This window comes from Neltuma alba, unplaced genomic scaffold (assembly GCF_004799145.2).
Source record: "Neltuma alba isolate B1F8T4 unplaced genomic scaffold, ASM479914v2 tig00002863_pilon, whole genome shotgun sequence".
Lineage (NCBI taxonomy): Eukaryota > Viridiplantae > Streptophyta > Magnoliopsida > Fabales > Fabaceae > Neltuma > Neltuma alba.
Window position 1 is genome coordinate 718,285 of NW_021633048.1, and position 18,748 is coordinate 737,032.

At 35.9% G+C, this 18,748-nt stretch overlaps 3 protein-coding genes across 6 annotated transcripts; 2 read left to right on the forward strand and 1 right to left on the reverse strand.

Moving 5' to 3' along the window:
* The first annotated feature begins 2,496 nt into the window (after window positions 1-2,496).
* On the forward strand, window positions 2,497-5,207 carry LOC114739505 (suppressor of disruption of TFIIS-like). Of its 3 annotated transcripts, XM_028927564.1 has the most exons (10): window positions 2,514-2,595; window positions 2,711-2,815; window positions 3,356-3,431; window positions 3,509-3,574; window positions 3,674-3,771; window positions 3,872-3,909; window positions 4,016-4,103; window positions 4,207-4,509; window positions 4,635-4,700; window positions 4,806-5,207. In XM_028927564.1, the coding sequence occupies exons 2-10, from the start codon at window positions 2,813-2,815 to the stop codon at window positions 4,956-4,958; spliced, it is 891 nt and encodes a 296-aa protein (XP_028783397.1). In that variant the 5' UTR covers window positions 2,514-2,595; window positions 2,711-2,812; the 3' UTR covers window positions 4,959-5,207. The 3 variants fall into 3 exon arrangements, with proteins under 3 accessions (XP_028783398.1, XP_028783397.1, XP_028783399.1); XM_028927565.1 differs by lacking the exon at window positions 2,711-2,815 and having other exon boundaries at window positions 2,497-2,595; XM_028927566.1 differs by lacking the exon at window positions 2,711-2,815 and having other exon boundaries at window positions 2,580-2,595; window positions 3,207-3,431.
* A 1,136-nt stretch (window positions 5,208-6,343) lies between these two features.
* Window positions 6,344-8,062, forward strand: LOC114739643 (UPF0161 protein At3g09310). Of its 2 annotated transcripts, XM_028927726.1 has the most exons (5): window positions 6,351-6,628; window positions 6,706-6,765; window positions 7,309-7,449; window positions 7,576-7,660; window positions 7,801-8,062. In XM_028927726.1, exons 1-4 carry the CDS (start codon window positions 6,403-6,405, stop codon window positions 7,641-7,643), a joined length of 495 nt encoding a protein of 164 aa, XP_028783559.1. In that variant the 5' UTR covers window positions 6,351-6,402; the 3' UTR covers window positions 7,644-7,660; window positions 7,801-8,062. The 2 variants fall into 2 exon arrangements, with proteins under 2 accessions (XP_028783561.1, XP_028783559.1); XM_028927728.1 differs by lacking the exons at window positions 6,706-6,765; window positions 7,801-8,062 and having other exon boundaries at window positions 6,344-6,628; window positions 7,576-7,751.
* Window positions 8,063-8,443: 381 nt separating this feature from the next.
* Window positions 8,444-12,822, reverse strand: LOC114739651 (oxysterol-binding protein-related protein 3A). The gene is made up of 10 exons (XM_028927734.1): window positions 12,504-12,822; window positions 11,953-12,046; window positions 11,243-11,359; window positions 11,086-11,158; window positions 10,859-10,977; window positions 10,595-10,716; window positions 10,007-10,183; window positions 9,624-9,768; window positions 9,265-9,443; window positions 8,444-8,968 (listed from the first exon to the last, which is right to left on the reverse strand). The coding sequence occupies exons 1-10, from the start codon at window positions 12,626-12,628 to the stop codon at window positions 8,725-8,727; spliced, it is 1,395 nt and encodes a 464-aa protein (XP_028783567.1). The 5' UTR covers window positions 12,629-12,822; the 3' UTR covers window positions 8,444-8,724.
* Between the last annotated feature and the right edge of the window lie 5,926 nt (window positions 12,823-18,748).

Here is an 18,748-nt window from a genome sequence, read left to right on the forward strand (position 1 = left end):
TTGAAAAGCTACTTATAAGCTCTTCCAAACAAGCCCTAATAACTTAGTGGTATGGAAGTTTTCTCCTCTAAATGAAAAATTGTGAATTCGATTCTGTTTGTAACATCAACTATTATTGGTAAACATAACTAACCTGAATTATTTATTTAGTTATATTAGTTTTTTCGTAAGAAATTCTTTAATTAGTTAATAATGAAGTCGAGAGAGGTGGTGTGGGGACTTTGTGGTGTAATACTACATACAGAAAGGGCATGGAAAGTGAGGCTAAGCTGTAATTAGGCTGTTGGTTTCATGTCCTTTCTCTCCACTTAGGTTGATCAATCATGAAACTAGGTGCCTTTAATCACATCTCAATTCTCAGATAAATTCCCTCTATCCAAATCGTACCTACTTGATTAATAACTACATTCATATTTTCGCTTCCCAAAATTTTTGGGATCCATCAAAATTAAATATGAATTGTCTAAATTAGCAATATCATCAATATATATATATATTAAATTCAAGTCTATGTAAATGTAGAAAACATCTCAATTTAATATGATAATATTTGAATTTGACTCAATCAAATAATCATATACTACCTCCGGTCCTAATTATAAGACCCAGTTGACTTATTTGGAGAGATTAAAGAAGTAAGTTAAGTTAGTTATTTGTAATAAATAAGTGTTGTCATTCCCAAAATATCCTTGCTAATTAAGTGTATTGACTAGAACTATCATTATTAGAAGGATTATCTTGGAAAAAAAATGCATAAATATGAGAGACAAAATGGATTGGGTCTTATAAGTAGGTCCAAACAAAAAGTCAAACGGAGTCTTATATTAAGGATCGGAGGTAGTATATATATATAGTTATGCTATTCATGAAACATAAGGCCTATAATCTTGTCTACTAAGAAAAAACACAATATGTATTTAAAAAAAGGAAAAAAACATAAATTATAAAAGCATAGCATGAAAATTTTAAAAACGAAAAAGGAATTTATAATGCTTATTTTCAAAATGCAAATAAATAAATAAATAGACATTAGGGAATAATTAAGTGTTGCTAAAAGATATGAAGTCACATCAATGGAACCAAACAAAATGTCCATTCTGACAATAATATAACATAAACCGTTATTTTTACATGAAGACAAGCCTCCCCTCTTATCGCGAAGCACTAAATACAATATTATTTCTCTTTTGCCAAACTTTTCCAAATATCTTTCCCACCCAAAATTTGAACTGCACACAACTTTTCGGTACATCTAATAATAATAATAATTCGCACCATCCTTTTCCTTCCACAATCACACTCTCATGCAATACATTTCCTTCTTATTTTTAATATAAGAACAAGATAATTAATTTATCTATATCAAAAAAAATTGTTAAATTATTTGTTTATAAAAAATATGCTTTAGTTTTTTGAAAATATCCTCCTTGATTATTTGCCTTGAAATTATTTATTTTGGCCATGGATGAAAACCTTTTTAATGCATACAATCAACAAAAGAGTTTGAAAAAACAGCTATAAATTTATGAGACAAAATAAATTGAAATCTTATATTTATGATTAAAATAACCCCCTAATTATATATATGTAGAAGAATAATTTTTATATATAACGATTAGGTAAAAGGAGTCCTACACGCAAATGTGCAATGAGCTTTTCCTCATATAATTGCTCACAAGATGATCACGAAGAAGATATCATGTCAATACAGGTGGCTTCCTCAAAAAGTTGCATTTCATGCGTATAATAAAACCAAGTTAGTTGTAAATTACATTAGTTGTCACAAACAAATTACTTAGCACCAACACAACATTTTGATAAGATCCTTTTTCCCCTTTAATTTTTTGCTCGGCCTGCATATTGTGATAAGATCAAGACATTGATTTTTTGACCGACATAGAATTTTTGACCATTCGTGTTACAATCATCTCCTTTGCTTTCCTTCCTGTCCTCTGCTTCCATTAATGGAGCTCATTTTTTTTTAATATACAAGCATGTTCTGCAAATCCATTCTGAAGGATTTGCGTTCTTGAAAGCAATCATTAAATGTTTTGCACTAAAGTTATATGCAAAAGCTCTACCTTGACCAAAAATTTAGTGATAGATCCTTTATGAGAAAGTGATCTGTTAGAGTATATTCTAAAATCAGATCTTCTATCAGAAGATGTAAATGGTAGGATTTCACTTAGGATTGGCCAAAAGAGGCATATACAATTTGTCATTGAAATTTGCATCCCAGCTTCTGATTTGGCAATTTCATGCGTTGAATATTACTTTCAGTATGGTATACGCGAAACAAGATTTTGATTCGTGTCCAGAAAAAAAGAAAAGAAGAGCTTCGCCAAATTAAATTAGCTGTCACTTTCTTGTTGTGTGAACCTCATTGGATGTGGTATTTAAAAAGCAAACGTAATTGAATAATTTAGTATTTTTAATGAAATTCTCTAGCCGCAAAGAGCATCAATTTTCCTCTATATAAACCTCCCTAACCCAGCATTTGTTCTTCCCCCTGCCTCTCGCTTTCTTCAATACCTCTGTATTTCTCACAGAGGCCCTCTTTTCTTTAAGCTTCAATCACTGATTCTTCTCTTTCTGGTAAGCTTTTTGGCTCCTTTGATTCTCTCAATCTTTAGCATTTTCCCCTTCCTCTGTATCAGTTTTCATTCATTGCCCAGAGCCCTTGAGCTTATGCTCTTCAGTCTTTGTGCAGCCCATTTCTTGGTTTTGAGAATTTCGCTTTTGGGTTCTCGATTTTCTCTACCTTTGGAAAGATTTGGACGTTGGAATCTTGGGAAATCTACATTGCTCATAAATGGTTGTCTTTATAATCTTTTTTTTTTTTTAATGATTCGTTCCAGAAAGTTGGCATAACCAAGTTATGGGCATGATTCCAAAAGTGGGTGCACTTTGAAAAAAGGGATTGTGCTGTGTCTGATGAACTCTGTTCAAAGGATTATAATAATAAGAATAATGGGTTTTGTGGCCTTTACTATAATTCCTTCCTTCGAAGGAAACCATTCGTTTTTGCTGTTAATTTTAATAATTGAACATAGTTTTTGAGCTTTTGTGCGTTTCTTTAATTCTGTGCCCCAAAAGATCACTGGTCCACAAATTTTTGATGTAATCCCTTCCACTTGTTGTGGATTGTACACTCAGAAACTAAGAGTCCTTATCTCAATGGCCCTTAATTGTCTGCTTTAATGAAGCTTTTAGCCACTTTCGTTGCTAATCTGAGTCAACATGAATGTTTCTTTTATGGATATGACTGGAACCAAACCAAGTTCACTATAAATACGGGTTGGTTAATGTTTCACGAAGCAGAGCGTTCACTTCTTTTTCTGTTTTCCATTTTAAGGTTCTTCTAGTTGCAATGGAGTATGAGACCAGATTCAGACAGGCCCAGAGACCAAAATACGACTGCCTTCTATTTGGTGAGCGCATGAATCCACACCATCTCTTCATCTAAAGCATAATCATTGAATATGATTATGACTGAGTTTTCTTGCAGATTTAGATGATACACTCTATCCTCGTAGTAATGGCGTTGGTAATGCATGTGACCAGAATGTCAAAGGTTGGTGTGTAAAGTACTTGTCATGCGTTTTTATTCTTGTGAATGTCTTTGTTGCTGCTGCTTCTAGTATTGACATGAGTGGTACTGTTGATGATGTAGACTTTCTGGTGGAGAAGCTTGGCATAGAGCAAAGCAAAGTTAACGAGTTAGGCTTTCTATTGTACAAAAACTATGGAACCACTATGGCTGGTCTTAAGGTATGATCTTCTAGTAGTTTCCTTCTTAGAAACTGGTTCTGTTGATATATTTTTAGCACGCTGAGAACCCATGATTGATCTGTTTCGATTCTCAATTCAGGCAATTGGATATGACTTTGACTATGATGAATATCACAGGTAAAGGAATTTTCCCGCTCCAGCCTCATCTTTAATTTGTTTTCTCATAAACTTCAATGTGCATTTTGAAGGTCTGGTATTCATATCTGAATCTCTTCTCTTGCAGTTTTGTCCATGGGAGATTACCTTATGAGAACTTGAAACCAGACCCAGTTCTGAGGAACCTCTTGCTGAGCCTACCATATCGGAAACTAGTAAGTTTTATCATAAACCGGATGAGATCAATGTACTATAATGGATCCAGATATGTTGAGCATAAATCTGATTTGACTCACTGTCTCTTGATTTTATCTACAGATCTTCACAAACGCTGACAAGGTCCATGCAGTGAAGGCGCTTAGCAGGCTTGGATTAGAAGACTGCTTTGAAGGAATCATATGCTTTGAGACACTCAATCCCCCCAACAAGAGCACAGTTTCTGATGATTCAGATGATGAAACTGTGCATATGGGTTCAAGTTCTGAGATCTTTGACATTATAGGTCATTTTGCTCAACCCAATCCCAGAACAGAGTTGCCCAAAACACCAGTTATTTGCAAGCCATCAGAATTTGCCATTGAATTGGCCCTCAAAATAGCCAACCTTGACCCACAAAGAACTGTAAGATCATTGATCCTTCTTAAGTGCAAACAAGTTTTCTTGGTCTTGTGTGTGTGTGTGTGTAGTATTTTTTTCAGCCTTGTGCTTACTCCCTTACTAACTTGGGTTATATCTGTCATTTTCAGCTGTTCTTTGAGGATAGTGTCAGGAACATCCAAGCTGGGAAACGTGTGGGGCTCCACACAGTGAGGGTAAGTCAATGGGAAGTGATTTGCTTTTCAAGGAACTGTGTGGGTGGGATTTGATGGTTATGACAACATTGAAACTAATGTGAGCCTCTGGTTTATTGAATATAGGTTGGGACCTCTCAGAGAGTCCATGGTGCAGATTATGCCTTAGAAAGTATACATAATCTGAAGGAGGCTGTGCCTGAGCTTTGGGATTCTGAGATTAAATCTGATGTAGCTTACCCTAGCAAGCTTGCTGTGGAGACTTCTGTGACTGCTTGACTTGAGACTATGTTTAGTGGTGAAAAATAAAATTTAAGAATAATTTAAAAATAATAAATAAAGGGAATAATCAAATAGGTTTAGCCAATGTCCACCCTCCAAAAAAAAAAAAAAAGGTTTAGCCTTGTTATTGGGGATTCCCCGTCTCAAGTTGTAGCAACTGTAGCTGATGTAGGTACTTTTGTCTGATCAAAATAATTAATAAAATTGATGTGAAATTATGAATCCTTTGTGTCATTTTCTTGTGTACATTAAGTTCTTCATTTGACATTTTCTTCCAATTACCAACAAGAGGATCTAATCAGGGTTCCTCTCTTTATATATTTATTCAAGTCACTAAGTGATGATGTGGAACCATTAAATTATTAAATTCTTGATTAATTATACATCTAAAATCACAACAGAGTCAGCTCAATGATTTACCTAAACAGAGAAAAGTTAGCTAGACATCTCTAGATAGATACCTTTTGCTTTACCCCTTCCTTTATGATCCTTGATTTAATACTAATAAATCATGATGAATGTTTAATAATAAAATAATCGATGAGAGGGAGGTTAAAAGAGATTCGTGGAAAACTGAAAATGACAATAAACTTTACACTTTTGTGAGTGGGCGCATCCGCATTTTATAAAGTATGAACAGAGGACACGGTTAAATATTCAGTAAATTAAAGAAAACAAATCATTTTCTTATTTCTATTCCTGGATAATTTCTTGCAACGTTAGAGTAAGACTGCACTATGATGTTAAGAGAATTGATATAATTTTCAGTTCCTATGTGCATTTTGATTTTAATCTCTTAAGTTTTAAATAATAAGTTTTAGCTCCTCAAGAGACAAAATGTTAGGGGCCAATGTTTTAAACGAAGAGAAATTTGAAGGGCCAAAACTTATAATTTGAAATTTGAATACCAAAATCAAAATAAAGATTACATGTAAATGGAGGTTTCCTGCAAATTACTACCTCCAATCCTAATTATAAAAGCTAGTTGACCAGTTTGAGGAGATTAAAAAAGTAAGTTGAGTTAGTTATTTTTCCTAAATAGGTGTTGTATTTCCTAAAATCTCCTTGCTAATTAGGTGTATTGGTTAGAACTACCATTGTTAGAATGACTACTTTGAAAAAATATATATAAATAAGAGAGACAAAGTGAATTGGAGTCTTATATTTAGGACCAAAGTAAAATTTAAACAAGGTTTTATATTAAGAACCGGACTAATATATATGTGTGTGTATATAATGGAGGTTCAATTTTTTTTTTTTTGGGAATAAAAACTGGATATCTTACTAATCAACCAAATAAACAGTGCAGCCACTACAGTCCGTCGGAGGCTCAATTTCAAAAAGGGCAGTAAAACTCAGACTAAAGAGTGGTCGTTTTGGGTGAACGTCGAACTACGCGTCTACGCGAGCCAGTTAATATGGGATATTTGCGGCAGCGCGTATGTCGGAGCGTGAAATGGCCACTCTCGCTCTGCCTCTGAACTGTCATGCGTGTTTCCTTTCCGCTCCAACTTCTCCCCAATTCCCAAAACCTAATTTCAGTTCCCTCCATGTCAAAACCAATCAACGACACACATGGGGCATCTCGATATCGTTCGAAACCCCGAATCGTTGCGGCCCTGTTGTTTATGGATTGGAGAAAGACTCAAACCCAAAAACTACCCAAGGTAATGCGCACTTGTTCTCTCTGCGTCCGCTAATTATCTTGTTCCGAAATCGATTATAACTTTGCTTCTTCTATCAGATAGCGAGGCGAACAATTTAGGAGTTAAAGCTGCGCTATCAATGCTGAGATTCTACAAAAGTTAGCCTCTCCCCAGTCTCTTTTCCCCAGGTTCTATGGATTTTTTCCAGCCTGCTTGGAAAATTTTGCAAATTTTTGTCGACTTTCATTTTAATCGTAGCTTAGGGTACCTTTTATGTTAAATTCTTCCTTGAATGACTGGAGTTAGTGAAGATTACCTTTTGAAAGTTCAGATTAATGCAAATGTCAACTTAAATTATGATGTGTATTATGGTCCATATCAAAGACTATTTCTGAGTCAGAAACTTAAGAACTTTAGCAAACCATCACCATTCATAAAAAATTGCCACTGCTCATAACTTCTGAATAGTGTGACCTATTCCGTGCATTGTAGGAGCCCCCACATCTAGCACTATATGTAAGTTATGGCGAGTTAGCGACCCCTTTACCTGATGTTCTGACAAATTCGAGGAAGAGATAAGAGACTCTTTTAAGCGCTTTTATTTTGAACTGGCATGTGTTCATGTGCCTCAGGAATTTTGACTGATTCATAGTTGCAGGAATGGAGTTTATGATTTATAATAATAATTGATTTTGATGCAGGGGAAATTTCACCAATCTTGCCAAAGAGCTGTCGATACATTCCAACTTGCAGTGAGTACTCCATGGAAGCTTATAAGAAATATGGAGTTGTGAAGGGTACAGTATTGACAGCATGGCGAATATGTCGTTGCAATCCCCTTGGTATCGACGAATGGCTTTTCTATGTTCTATGCTTTTCCATGAATCTTGGTCTTGAATTCTATATACCATGTTTCTTCAGAATGTGAGAACTCTGGGTTTGAATGGGTTTTCTTTTTGCACATGCAGGTGGGTCTGGATATGATCCTCCTAGATGGTTTGGTGAAGCTAAGCCACTCGAGGATGTCGATGATTGATCTCAGATTGATAACATGTGAGAATCTTATAAGAGTTTTCAACCCAGTTTTTGTAAATTTTGAACTTTGAACAGTGACGCAGAAAAGTTATGTATGTAATCTTTTCTCACACAATCTCCCCCCCCCCCCCCCTCCTTTTCTATGTGAGCTTTACAAGAACCTTGCAAGCAAGAAAGGAAGACAGAATCCATACTCAGTTGACAATAAATTGATCGCTTATGTTGAGAAGAGAGAATCTTTTTTGCGACCTTGAGGAAATAACGAAAAATTTCTTCTTGTTGGGGGAAAACACTTTCTCATCCTTCAAAAAGTAAAACAATTAGAAATTAACTTATCACCTCCTTATCATCGGTAAGCTTTGGATGGCTTAATGTGAAATTGTAGTCATCTGTCTTCCTTTCTATTCTTTTCTTTTGTTATTATTTTTTTCTTGTTTGTGATGGAAGCACATGTTATGTTCTTTTCCGGTTAAAAAAAGAAAAAAGTAACAATAATCGCTTAAATAATTCGATTGTATTCCTTAGTTTCATCCGGTGATTTAATTTTTTTTTCTCTTTCACGTAACATTCTAGTTCTAGTTTCTTAATTTTTCAAATAAACGGTTACTCCGATTATTTAAAACATAATAGAAAGATTTATTCAACAGTCAAGCTTTTTATATTAAAATAATCATTTGTTCGAGAAAGTGGGAGTATTTATTCTAAGCCATGTAAAACAACAATGGATCTAGAAACAACGGAATATTTAGATAAAATAATCATTGATAGAACTAGAAACCACACCGCGGACGAGTAAGAAAATACTATGCAAAGTGGATTACTAGATTAATGATCCAAGAAGATGAACATTAGGAAACAAAATTCTACAATAACAAAACATCACTACATATCAAATTTTGAGAGTTGATATGAAGGCTAACATTACAACCTAATAAGAATTAAGAGAATCACAGAAAAGAAAGAATTTATACAGGTACATAATTCAGCATTCATGCGATCAAAAACAAAAACAAAAACAAAGAAAAGGATAGCATTACAATCACCAAAAAAAAGAAAAAGTGAACAAAAATTACACAAGCGCTTTACTCGGCGTCCAAACTACTATATTGCCATGGATTGAACTCTGGTCTGCTATCAGGATCTTCAACACAGCTGGAACTATCTATAGCAGCTCGATGGGCAGTATATTTACCGTTGTATTCGTAAACTTCCACGTCACCCCAAGGCGTAGGTGCTATTTCCTCGGTCAGCTCAAACCATTTAGGGGTAAATTTATGGTTCTTGGCCTCTCGGTTTCTCCTCTCTGCTCTCTGCCTCTCCTCCAAACTGAACAATAAATTAACCACACAACACATGTCAGACTTCAAAGACAGCCTTTTGCTATCCAATATGCATCGACACCTGTGACATATGTGACATCCGGATTTTCTACAACAGCTGCATGGTCCAGTAACGAGAGATAAAGATAATATGTTACAGATGGATCTTATCACTTTATCTCTCTCCCGTACTGAATCATGCAGCTGCTAGAAAGAGTATTGAACCAGCAATGCAACATTTAAAAAGAATGTTGAGGTGCGACATATCCTATCAAGTCATGCCAAGGGTGGATAGAATATTACCTGCTTTTTTCTTGGCCAGCTGTGGACAAGTCACCCTTCTCAAGGGCCATTCTATCAGGACGGAGACGAGAATCGGATGCCAACAACTTCTTAGGAGCAGTGCCAAAGCTGTTAATCTTATGTGCAAAATATGTGTACTGGAATTTGTCGTTCTTGGGAGTATCAGCAACTCTCCAAACCTGCAGAAGCGAACAATTTAAGAATTGAACTGTAACCGGTGGGGTATGCACTATTTCATCAACAGGGGAAAAAGGAGGGGTAAAAAAAAAGAGGGAATACTCCCAAGCAATACTATAACGCCTCATCTCTATAATCAGCAAGTATTTGGGTATAAAGCCAACAAAAATTAAACAACCAACCTCTTTCAGCTCAGTCCCTGAAAGTGGTTCTCCTTCTAAGTCACACACTTGATAACTCATAGCCTCATTCCATTTTCCAGTCATCAGAATCTTGGGTTCATCGGCCGCACTATAAACGTACCCATCCACTTCATACCGACCAGCTCTGCAAGTGCAAAATCCTTTTAAATTGGGGAAAGCATATAACAGCAGTATTTGGAATAAAATTCCACAAAATGAGCAATTAAAGGAGTAACCGAATAACATATACGCATGAAGCTTCCAAAAAAAAAAAAAACAAAACTATGCTTCTTAGCAAAGACTTGAGGGAACCAAGCTTCTCAACAGAGAGTCAAGATATATTTCAGATGAAATCAACTGTACTTCAAAGAAAGCAGTCATACCCAAACCAGCCACATGGTTGAAAATATAGCACCACTTTATCCCCAGTGGTCAAGTTTGTCAGCACCATCTCCCCTGAGGAATCAATCCAAGTTCGACCGAAAATTAAGTTGCTAGCTTTTGTTGGAGGAGGTACTAAATCAAGAACCACACCATCTCTTTTGAGGGTAACTCTTGTCCTGCATCCAAGTCAGATAATCTTACGTACGCAAAACAGGACCAAGGAATTTACTTAATTTTGATAATGAACTGTATCGCATGGACATCAAGCATTAAAAATTAAGAAAAAAAAATACAGAATTGTAGTAAGCACATATTTAACTTTCCAAATTGAAGTTACAGAGCATTCAAGATTGTAAGATTTTTGGTTCCAGAAAAGTGCAAAAGACAGCTCAACTTATAATTTGAAGATTTCTGTAACTTAGCTTTTCTGTTTCGGTGAACAGTTCAGAGACTTGATATAACAACATCACAAAGAGGATAGAGTGGAAGTTTTTATAACATGGAGTTCCAGTGTCCCGTATAATTCATTACATTCTCAGCTCATTAGAAAAAATGAATAGCAACAAAGAAAGACAGAATCAGTATACCTCCCAAGAGGATAAATATCAACTGAGTTGCCAAGAAATTTAGTTTTCAATTTTGAGGTCACATCATAGGTGAAATGTTCATTTTCAGCATGTCCAGCGCTCATGGGAGGATGATGGCTGACCTGAAGAAATAAATATGCACATGTTAAAGCTATTTTTTGCCAACGCCACTTAGAAATTCAGGAAGGCCATGGCCAAGGTCAAAAAACAGAAGAAAAACAGGAAGAATAGTTGCTTTGATAGCAAATAGAAATGTAAACGCGCCTGCTCTGCTATAAATGTAATGCCTCCGTGATTGACCATTTCATAAGTCTCACCAAGAATAGGGTTGAATGGCTTCCATGTTCGTTGGTAAGCATAGTAGACAGATATAAAGAATGAAGCTGTGAAAAGAACAAATAAAGTCACAAGCCATGCAATGCATTGGCAAAGTAGATGCGTGCAGAATTTTGTGTGTGTGTAGAAGTAAAGAATATGAAAATAACGCTTACAAGCATAAACTAATCTCATGTGCGGATCCTCGCATTCATCTGCCATATCTAACAGGTAGGAATACTCCATCAGCTGCGAGTCACAATACAGTTAATGAGATTTTTTTTTTTTTTTTGGAAGCATTAGCAAATTCCCTTAAGTTATTATAACACGGACCTCAGCCATTTTCTGCAGCGCTGTCATTGGCTCAGAAATAAAAACTGGAAGTGTCACCATTGATGTGATGTCAGAGCCAATATACTTTTGCATCATTTTCCAGTAACCATCTCGTTCCTATAAAGTACGAAGGAATCTTGAGAATCAATGCGCAAGAAAAATAAAACATGACAATATTTTCAACATATTTCAACCAAACGAAAGAACCACAGATTTTGGATTGCATATAATCAGAAGTTCAGCATGCCACAGCATGTCTCAGCTAAAAAGTTGCCTGAACATTCCAGACAGACCACAGAGAATGACTAACCATGCCAATAGTCAAATATTTGTTGAAATAACAGAGCAACCTGTGCTAGAATGTACACCGCTTCAACTTAATGCACAAATATCCCCACAATAAAAGTTACAAGCTATATACATCAAGTATGATCTATGTTCAAGGTTTACGTTTAAGCTGAAGCATAGGCATGAGTGATTCTTTCATGCCGCACTATCAGTCGTCACATAATCATGTTGTACTGGAACTGTCATGAATGAAAAGTGATAAGCCCTAGTGCTGTGATCCCATGTCACAATTTCAGGATACAGAAGAAACTTAGCGTATGAATGACTGAAACACGTAATAATAATTGACTCACTGACGCAAGTTTCCCGCAATCACTCTGCCATATCACACAACACACATATGAGGGTGGCAAGTAGCATACCTCTTGTTTCCATCGTCCCTTTTTTGCTTCCTCTTCAGCATCTTCAGTGCCTCCGTCTGGATTAACGACCTCTAGCCCCTCATAGCCCATTAAACTGAAAGATAATAACACAAATGGTTTCATGAAACTTATCCAGTGGAACACAAGCTTTGAGGGATAAAAAAACATTACAAGCCGCATTTCCTGTATGCAACTTATAGTGAAACCATAATAGCCGAGCACGACACAGATTAATAATAAAAGAAGGCAAAGAATGCGTGCATAATTACACTTGATAAGCTCAATCACTAATTATACATCTATTAAGTTGAACAAACAACCAGAATTTTACCATATAGGTGGTTAATATTGGACAATTGAAGAACTGCGGATCGAGGAATTGATCATTTCTAAAACTGTGATCTGAGAGCAATTAAGATAATACTAAGTTGTGAAAAGGGCACGATCTTGAATAACACACAAACATTAATTTGGAAAAGAACAGGGAAAAAAAAAGTGAAATCCAACAATTACCGATGTTCTAATAGCTAAATAAGCCGAGAAAATTATACCCATTAACAGATTTGGTCATGGCGCTGCCGAAATTGGACAAAGTGGAAGCAAACGAAGAGAAGAAGCCCCCGCTGCCGCCAGCAGCAGCAGCTGCAGCGGCTTGCTTCGGATCCTTTGGAGCCATAACTAAATCTCGATGAAAATCAACGAATGAGTTACACAAATCCAATCAAAAAAAGAGACAAGCTTGAAATGATTTCCCCCGAATTCGATCTAAAGGGAGAGGGGGTGGCACTAAAATATAGCAATAATACAATATACAAATATTCCTTATATTATTATTCTTTGTGAAGAAACAGCTAGGAAGAGCAGCGATTCGGGTTGGCGGTTCTTTGGTTTGAAAAGTCCAAAGAAAATGGAAAGTAGCGAAAGATTTTTATTTTAATGGCAGATATGATAATGGGAAAAGGTGGACTTGTCCACGACGCGTTTATGGAGGAGCGTGAGAGTGAAGTCGGGGCTTTGTTTGGATTGGAAAATTCATAAGGGACGGCTTTACGAAGCAACGAGTGCTGTCTTCACGCTGGTGTGACGTGAAGAAGTTCTCACGACACATGCGGCTTTGCTCGCCTTAGCCGGCGTCGCATTGGGTCCTCCACCCCACCACCCAACTTGTCACTCTTTAGTCAACCAAATGTATCATTTAGTAATTTTGTTTTGGGATATTGCGGAGTACTTTTTCAGTGCTTAATATAAAATCTAATTATTAAGTTGATTTTGCTTAGAAGGTATCACTTGAGAAATTGCAAGATTAGGTCTATCCTCAGCTCTTGATCAACTCCAAAGGCAGTTGTGGAGAGAGTTGGATGATGTCCTTATTCAAGAAGACTTCCTTTGGGTTCAAAAAGCTAAATGCAATTGGTATTCTTTGGGGGATATTAATTCCAAGTTCTTTCATGCGCGGGCCAACGGGGGACGCCGAAGAAACAAGATAGAAGCTATAAAAAACGAGCAAGATACATGGACTGATGATCCTGAAGAAATTAAACAGATAGCTACCAATTATTTTATACAGCTGTTCAAGGCAGAGGAAGAAAACCATGAAGAGTTGAATTGTGACATCTTGTACCCACTTCTTGATGATAGCTACATAGCCAATCTAGAGAAAGAAGTGAGTAGCGAAGAAATTAAAAAAGCAATCTTCAGTATGGGAGCCCTAAAGTCTCCAGGGCCAGATGGTCTGAATACCTCTTTTTTCAGAACCAATGGAATATAGTAGGGCCATCAATGATTAGCATGGTTAAAAGAGTGTTCAATGAACCAAGAAGAATCAGAGAGCTCAATCACACTTACATTGTTCTTGTCCCAAAGAATGATCACCCAGAAACGATAAAGGAGTTACGTCCCATAAGCTTATGCAATCTGGTGTACAAGGCGATTACTAAAGTAATTGCAAATAGATTCAAATGCTTTCTCCCACAAGTTATAGCCCCTAATCAATGCAATTTTGTCCCGGGACGTACCAGCTTGGAAAACATTATTGTCGCTCAAGAGATAGTGCACTCCATGAGGAGCATGAATGGAAAAAAGAGCTTCATGGCAATCAAAATAGACTTGGAGAAGGCCTATGATCGAGTTAATTGGCACTTTCTATCAAATTGCTTGATGGAGCTACACATTCCGGACAATATGAAAGCTGTTATTCAAGAATGTATATCCTCCCCCTCGATGCAAATTTAATGGGAGGGTAGCAAGGCAAAAGAATTTAAGCCAGCTAGAGGCCTTTGTCAGGGTGACCCCATCTCTCCGTACCTATTTGTCATTTGTATGGAAAAATTGGCTTATCTCATTCAAAAAGAAGTTGAAGCACATCGATGGAGACCAATCAAACTAAGTAAGTATGGCCCTTCCATTTCCCACTTATTTTTTACTGACGATCTGTTAATTTTTGCAGAAGCTAGTCTAGAACAGGTAGAGATTATAAAAAAGTGCTTGAGCATGTTTTGCGCAGCTTCGGGCCAGAAAGTGAATGCTAGGAAGACCAAAATCTTCTTCTCCAAAAATGTGAATCACAACAGAGCCTCACAACTTAGTTTAGAGCTCGGATTCTCCAAAACAGCAAACCTTGGAAAGTACCTGTGTGTACCTCTACAACATGATCGAGTCTCAAAGCACACTTTTCAAGAAATTATTGACAAGGTCAAAAGTAGACTTAGCGGGTGGAAAATAAACCAGCTTTCAATGGCAGGCCGAGGAACTCTTATTAACTCAGTTATAAACGCCTTTCTAGTCTATACAATGCAAACGGCCTATATCCCCGAGAGTACATGTGACACAATGGAAGGCATGCTAGAGACTTCTTATGGGGCTCAACAGATAGCCACCATAGAATGCATCTAATCTCCTGGAACAATGTGTGTAAACCGAAAGCACAAGGGGCTTAGGAATGAGGCATATGAAACAACAGAATCGGGCCTTTATGATGAAACTCGAGTGGGGATTAATTAAAGATAGAGAATCTCTTTGGGCTAAAGTCATGCAAAGTAAATATGGTTGCGGAAATGACTTGCTACCAGATATCAAAACTCAACGTCCAGGTTCTAACACTTGGCGTGGAATACGAAATAATGGGAGCAAGTTAGGAAGAATATTCAGGAAGCTCAAGATCGCGATGGGAATACCTACGTTCGATGGAGAGGAACTAAGAGTAGGGACTTTACCCTAAAATCTGCCTACCAAGCTCTCGGTACAGAGCAAACAGTACAAGATCGACGATGGGAAAATATTTGGAAAAGCAGAGTACCCCACAGATGTAAACATTTTGTCTGGATCCTTGGCCATGAACGACTGGTTACAAATAAGTTAAAATGGAAGCGCGGAATGCACGCAGATGGACGATGCGACGATGCCATAACGCAATGGAGGATGAAATCCACGTTCTACGTGACTGCAGCCACACTTCTCAATTTTGGAAAGAGATTGTTAAACTAGAGCATCACCAAAGATTTTTCACAAGTAATCTACGGGACTGGTTGAAATTCAATGAGACCCACCGAGTTGGCAAGGGAGCGGAAAATTGGAAAGAGCTCTTTTATACTATATGTTGGCTCCTCTGGAGACGCAGGAACGCTAGGACGCATTCAGATGAAAACATAGAACTTGCGTCAATATGTGTTAGAGCTCAAGCTATCTTACACTGCATGGCACAGTCAAAGAAGAAGCTGGAAGGAACCAATATCAATGCCTCTCTTAGACAAATAAGCAGGTTGGAACCTACAAATGATCAAGAGATTATCGGGATGTGGAGGGTTTTTGGTATGGGCTAGAAAATGGGGATAACCTTACAGCTGAGCTCTGGGGCTGTCTCATCGGAATGAAAAGGGCCTGGGATAGAGGCTTCAGATCAATCATCCTTAGAAGTGATTCTTGCGAGGCAATACATCTTATTAAAATGGAAATGCCACTCTTACACAAGGACAAAGGCGTTCTCTCTGAGATCAACAGCATGCTGAGCAGAGATTGGCAAGTCGAGTTGCAAGTCGTGGCAAGGGAAACTATTCAACAAGCCGATGTGTTAGCAAAATGGGCGTTGGACAAGGCCAAGGGTCTGCAGATCTTTGGTCCTGATTCCCTCAACTCTCCTATAGTTAGCATATCTCATAGTTAGTTGGCTTTTCTTTCCGATGTATAAAAAAAAAAAGTTGATTTTTATTCTAAATATAAGATTTATTTTTTATATTTATCATTTTTCTCTAAATTACCTCTATGGATTTCCATCAACCATAATTAAGTAGAAGACAGTATTTTTTATAATTAACTAACTTATATAATTTTTTTAATTTAATCAAATTAGTTAAATAAATCTTATATTAAGAACCGGAGGAGTATTAAATATTTTTTTAATGGGATTCACTCTAACCAGTTTAAAAATCATTTTTATCTTCGAAGATATTTTTAGTGTCACCCTGAAGGTATTTTAAAAAAAACTATCAGCCTTTTCTATTAAAAAATTAATATTAACAATCAATATTATTAATAGAAAGAACAGTATTGCCCTTTTTATAACTCTTTTGCGGTAACATTAAGTTAAAAAATTTCAAAATATTTATAACTCCTTCTAAATATTTTCAAATAAAAAAATGACCTTTACCTCTATTTATTTTAATTGATTTTATGTTATACAAAATAAATATATAAAATGTTTTTTTACGCGATCTTCAAAAATGATTGAGAGTCCACGGATTTTTCCCCCCCTTCCTCTCAGAATTGCTGTTAACATGCTGTCGCCTACTCTCTTAACCTGAAGGTGGATAAATACTCATAATTGAACACTGTGCTGATAAAATGACGAGACGGAACTTATAAACCTTAATTTATATACATATAGTCTGGATAATAATACTATTAATTTCGGTCCTTAGTATAAAAACTAGTTGATTAATTTAAATAGATTAAAGAAACTAGTTAAGTTAGTTATTTGTAATAAATAAACGTTATCTTTTCTAAAATATCCTTGTTAATCAAGTGTATAGGTTAGAACTACAATTATTATAAGGAATTTCTTAAAAATATATATAAGAGACAAAATAGATTAAGGTTTTATATTTAGGGTCAAAATAAAAGTCAAATTAGTTTTTATGTTAAGAATCTAATATAGTATTATGTTACTTTACAATGGTTGTTTTAATTTAATTCCCGTTTGCTTGAAAATGGAGGGCGTCACTGCCCTAATTAATAACGCAGACCACAAAATACATGAAGATCCTAAATAATTGGGGGCAGTGATTGTGAGCAAATGTTGGGTTATTTTATCAATTTTTTACTTTTTTTAGGGGGTGTTTGTGTAAAAGTAAAACTTTGATTTTAAAAGTATTTTTACTATATACAAAATAAATATATGAAAAAGTTTGTCTTGATTCATGAAAAAGTAGCATAAATCCAAACACCCCGTTGGTGTTATGGATTAAGAGAACCACTTGCTATGTCTAATAATATTGTCATCCAGCAATTGTTGGTTGTCTCATCAAATTATTTTCATATTGTTGCTAACCTAGTGGGAGAAGTTGCCAACACGAAAATAACAAATGTTGATGATTTATAAATAAATATAATTTATTATAATTTTATTTTTTTATCAGTGTTTATTATAATTTTATAACATACTACCTCCAGTCCTTAATATAAGACCATGTTTGACTTTTATTTTGGTCTTAAATATAAGACCCTAATCCACTTTGTCTCTCATATTTATTCAATTTTTTCCAAAATAGTCCTTCTAATAATTATAATTCTAGTCAATATATTTAATTAACAAGAATATTTTAGGAATGACAAGACCTATTTAGGACAAATAACTAACTCAACTTGCTTCGTTCATCTTTTCAAATTAGTCAACTGGCTCTTATAATTAGGACCAGAGGTAGTATGCATGCATGCATGCATGTATAGATTCTAAAACAATATCATGCGTAATTAATATGACTGCAGCCATGTCTGTTTTGATATTTATGACAATAATGTCGTGCATTTTTTGTGTCCCACAACGAATGAGCAATGTTTCGAACTCCCCCTTCCGTGGCCAATTCATTCAAATTTGTTGAGTTAGTTACCAATCGAACTGCATTAGAAACAAGCAGTGGATTGAGTCGTTAAATTGAGTAAGTTCGATTTTTGAGATCATCATGGTGCCAGGAGAGATACCCTCAAATAATGTGTGATCAACAGATGATTGAGCTACATGTAATTGGAACGGCGTTTTGCCTTTAATTTAACTTGTTGGCGAGCCTAAACCATCCTACCTAAAATTTTGTGTATATCAACAAAACAGAAGCAAGCTGATTAAGGTGAATTAACAATAATTGAAGTTGATATATTCGGCTGGTGATGGTGTAGTGCGATCAAAAGATAACTGAGTTTTGTGTAACCATATAGGTGTTATGCCCTTAGCTTTTGGGCGAGCAGCGAGGCCAACCCCTGCCTAAAATTTTGTGTATATTTTAAAAAAAAACAAGAAGCAAGTTAATTAAGTTGAATCGGTAATGATGAAACTTGATACATTTGGCCAATGACAATGCAATTAAATGGCACGAAAGCTTTATTACAAATGAAGCATCATGAGTCCAATCCTGTTTACAAACTTAGTGCATTAATGCCTGCCTTTTAAATTTAGAAAAGAAAGCATGACACACTTGATCATTTGATAAAAGAAGGGATCAACAAGATAACCCATATGGTCAAACTAGACAACAATATAATGCTTATTGAAGTTTTTCTTACAGAACATTTCTAACATAATATCCCGTTA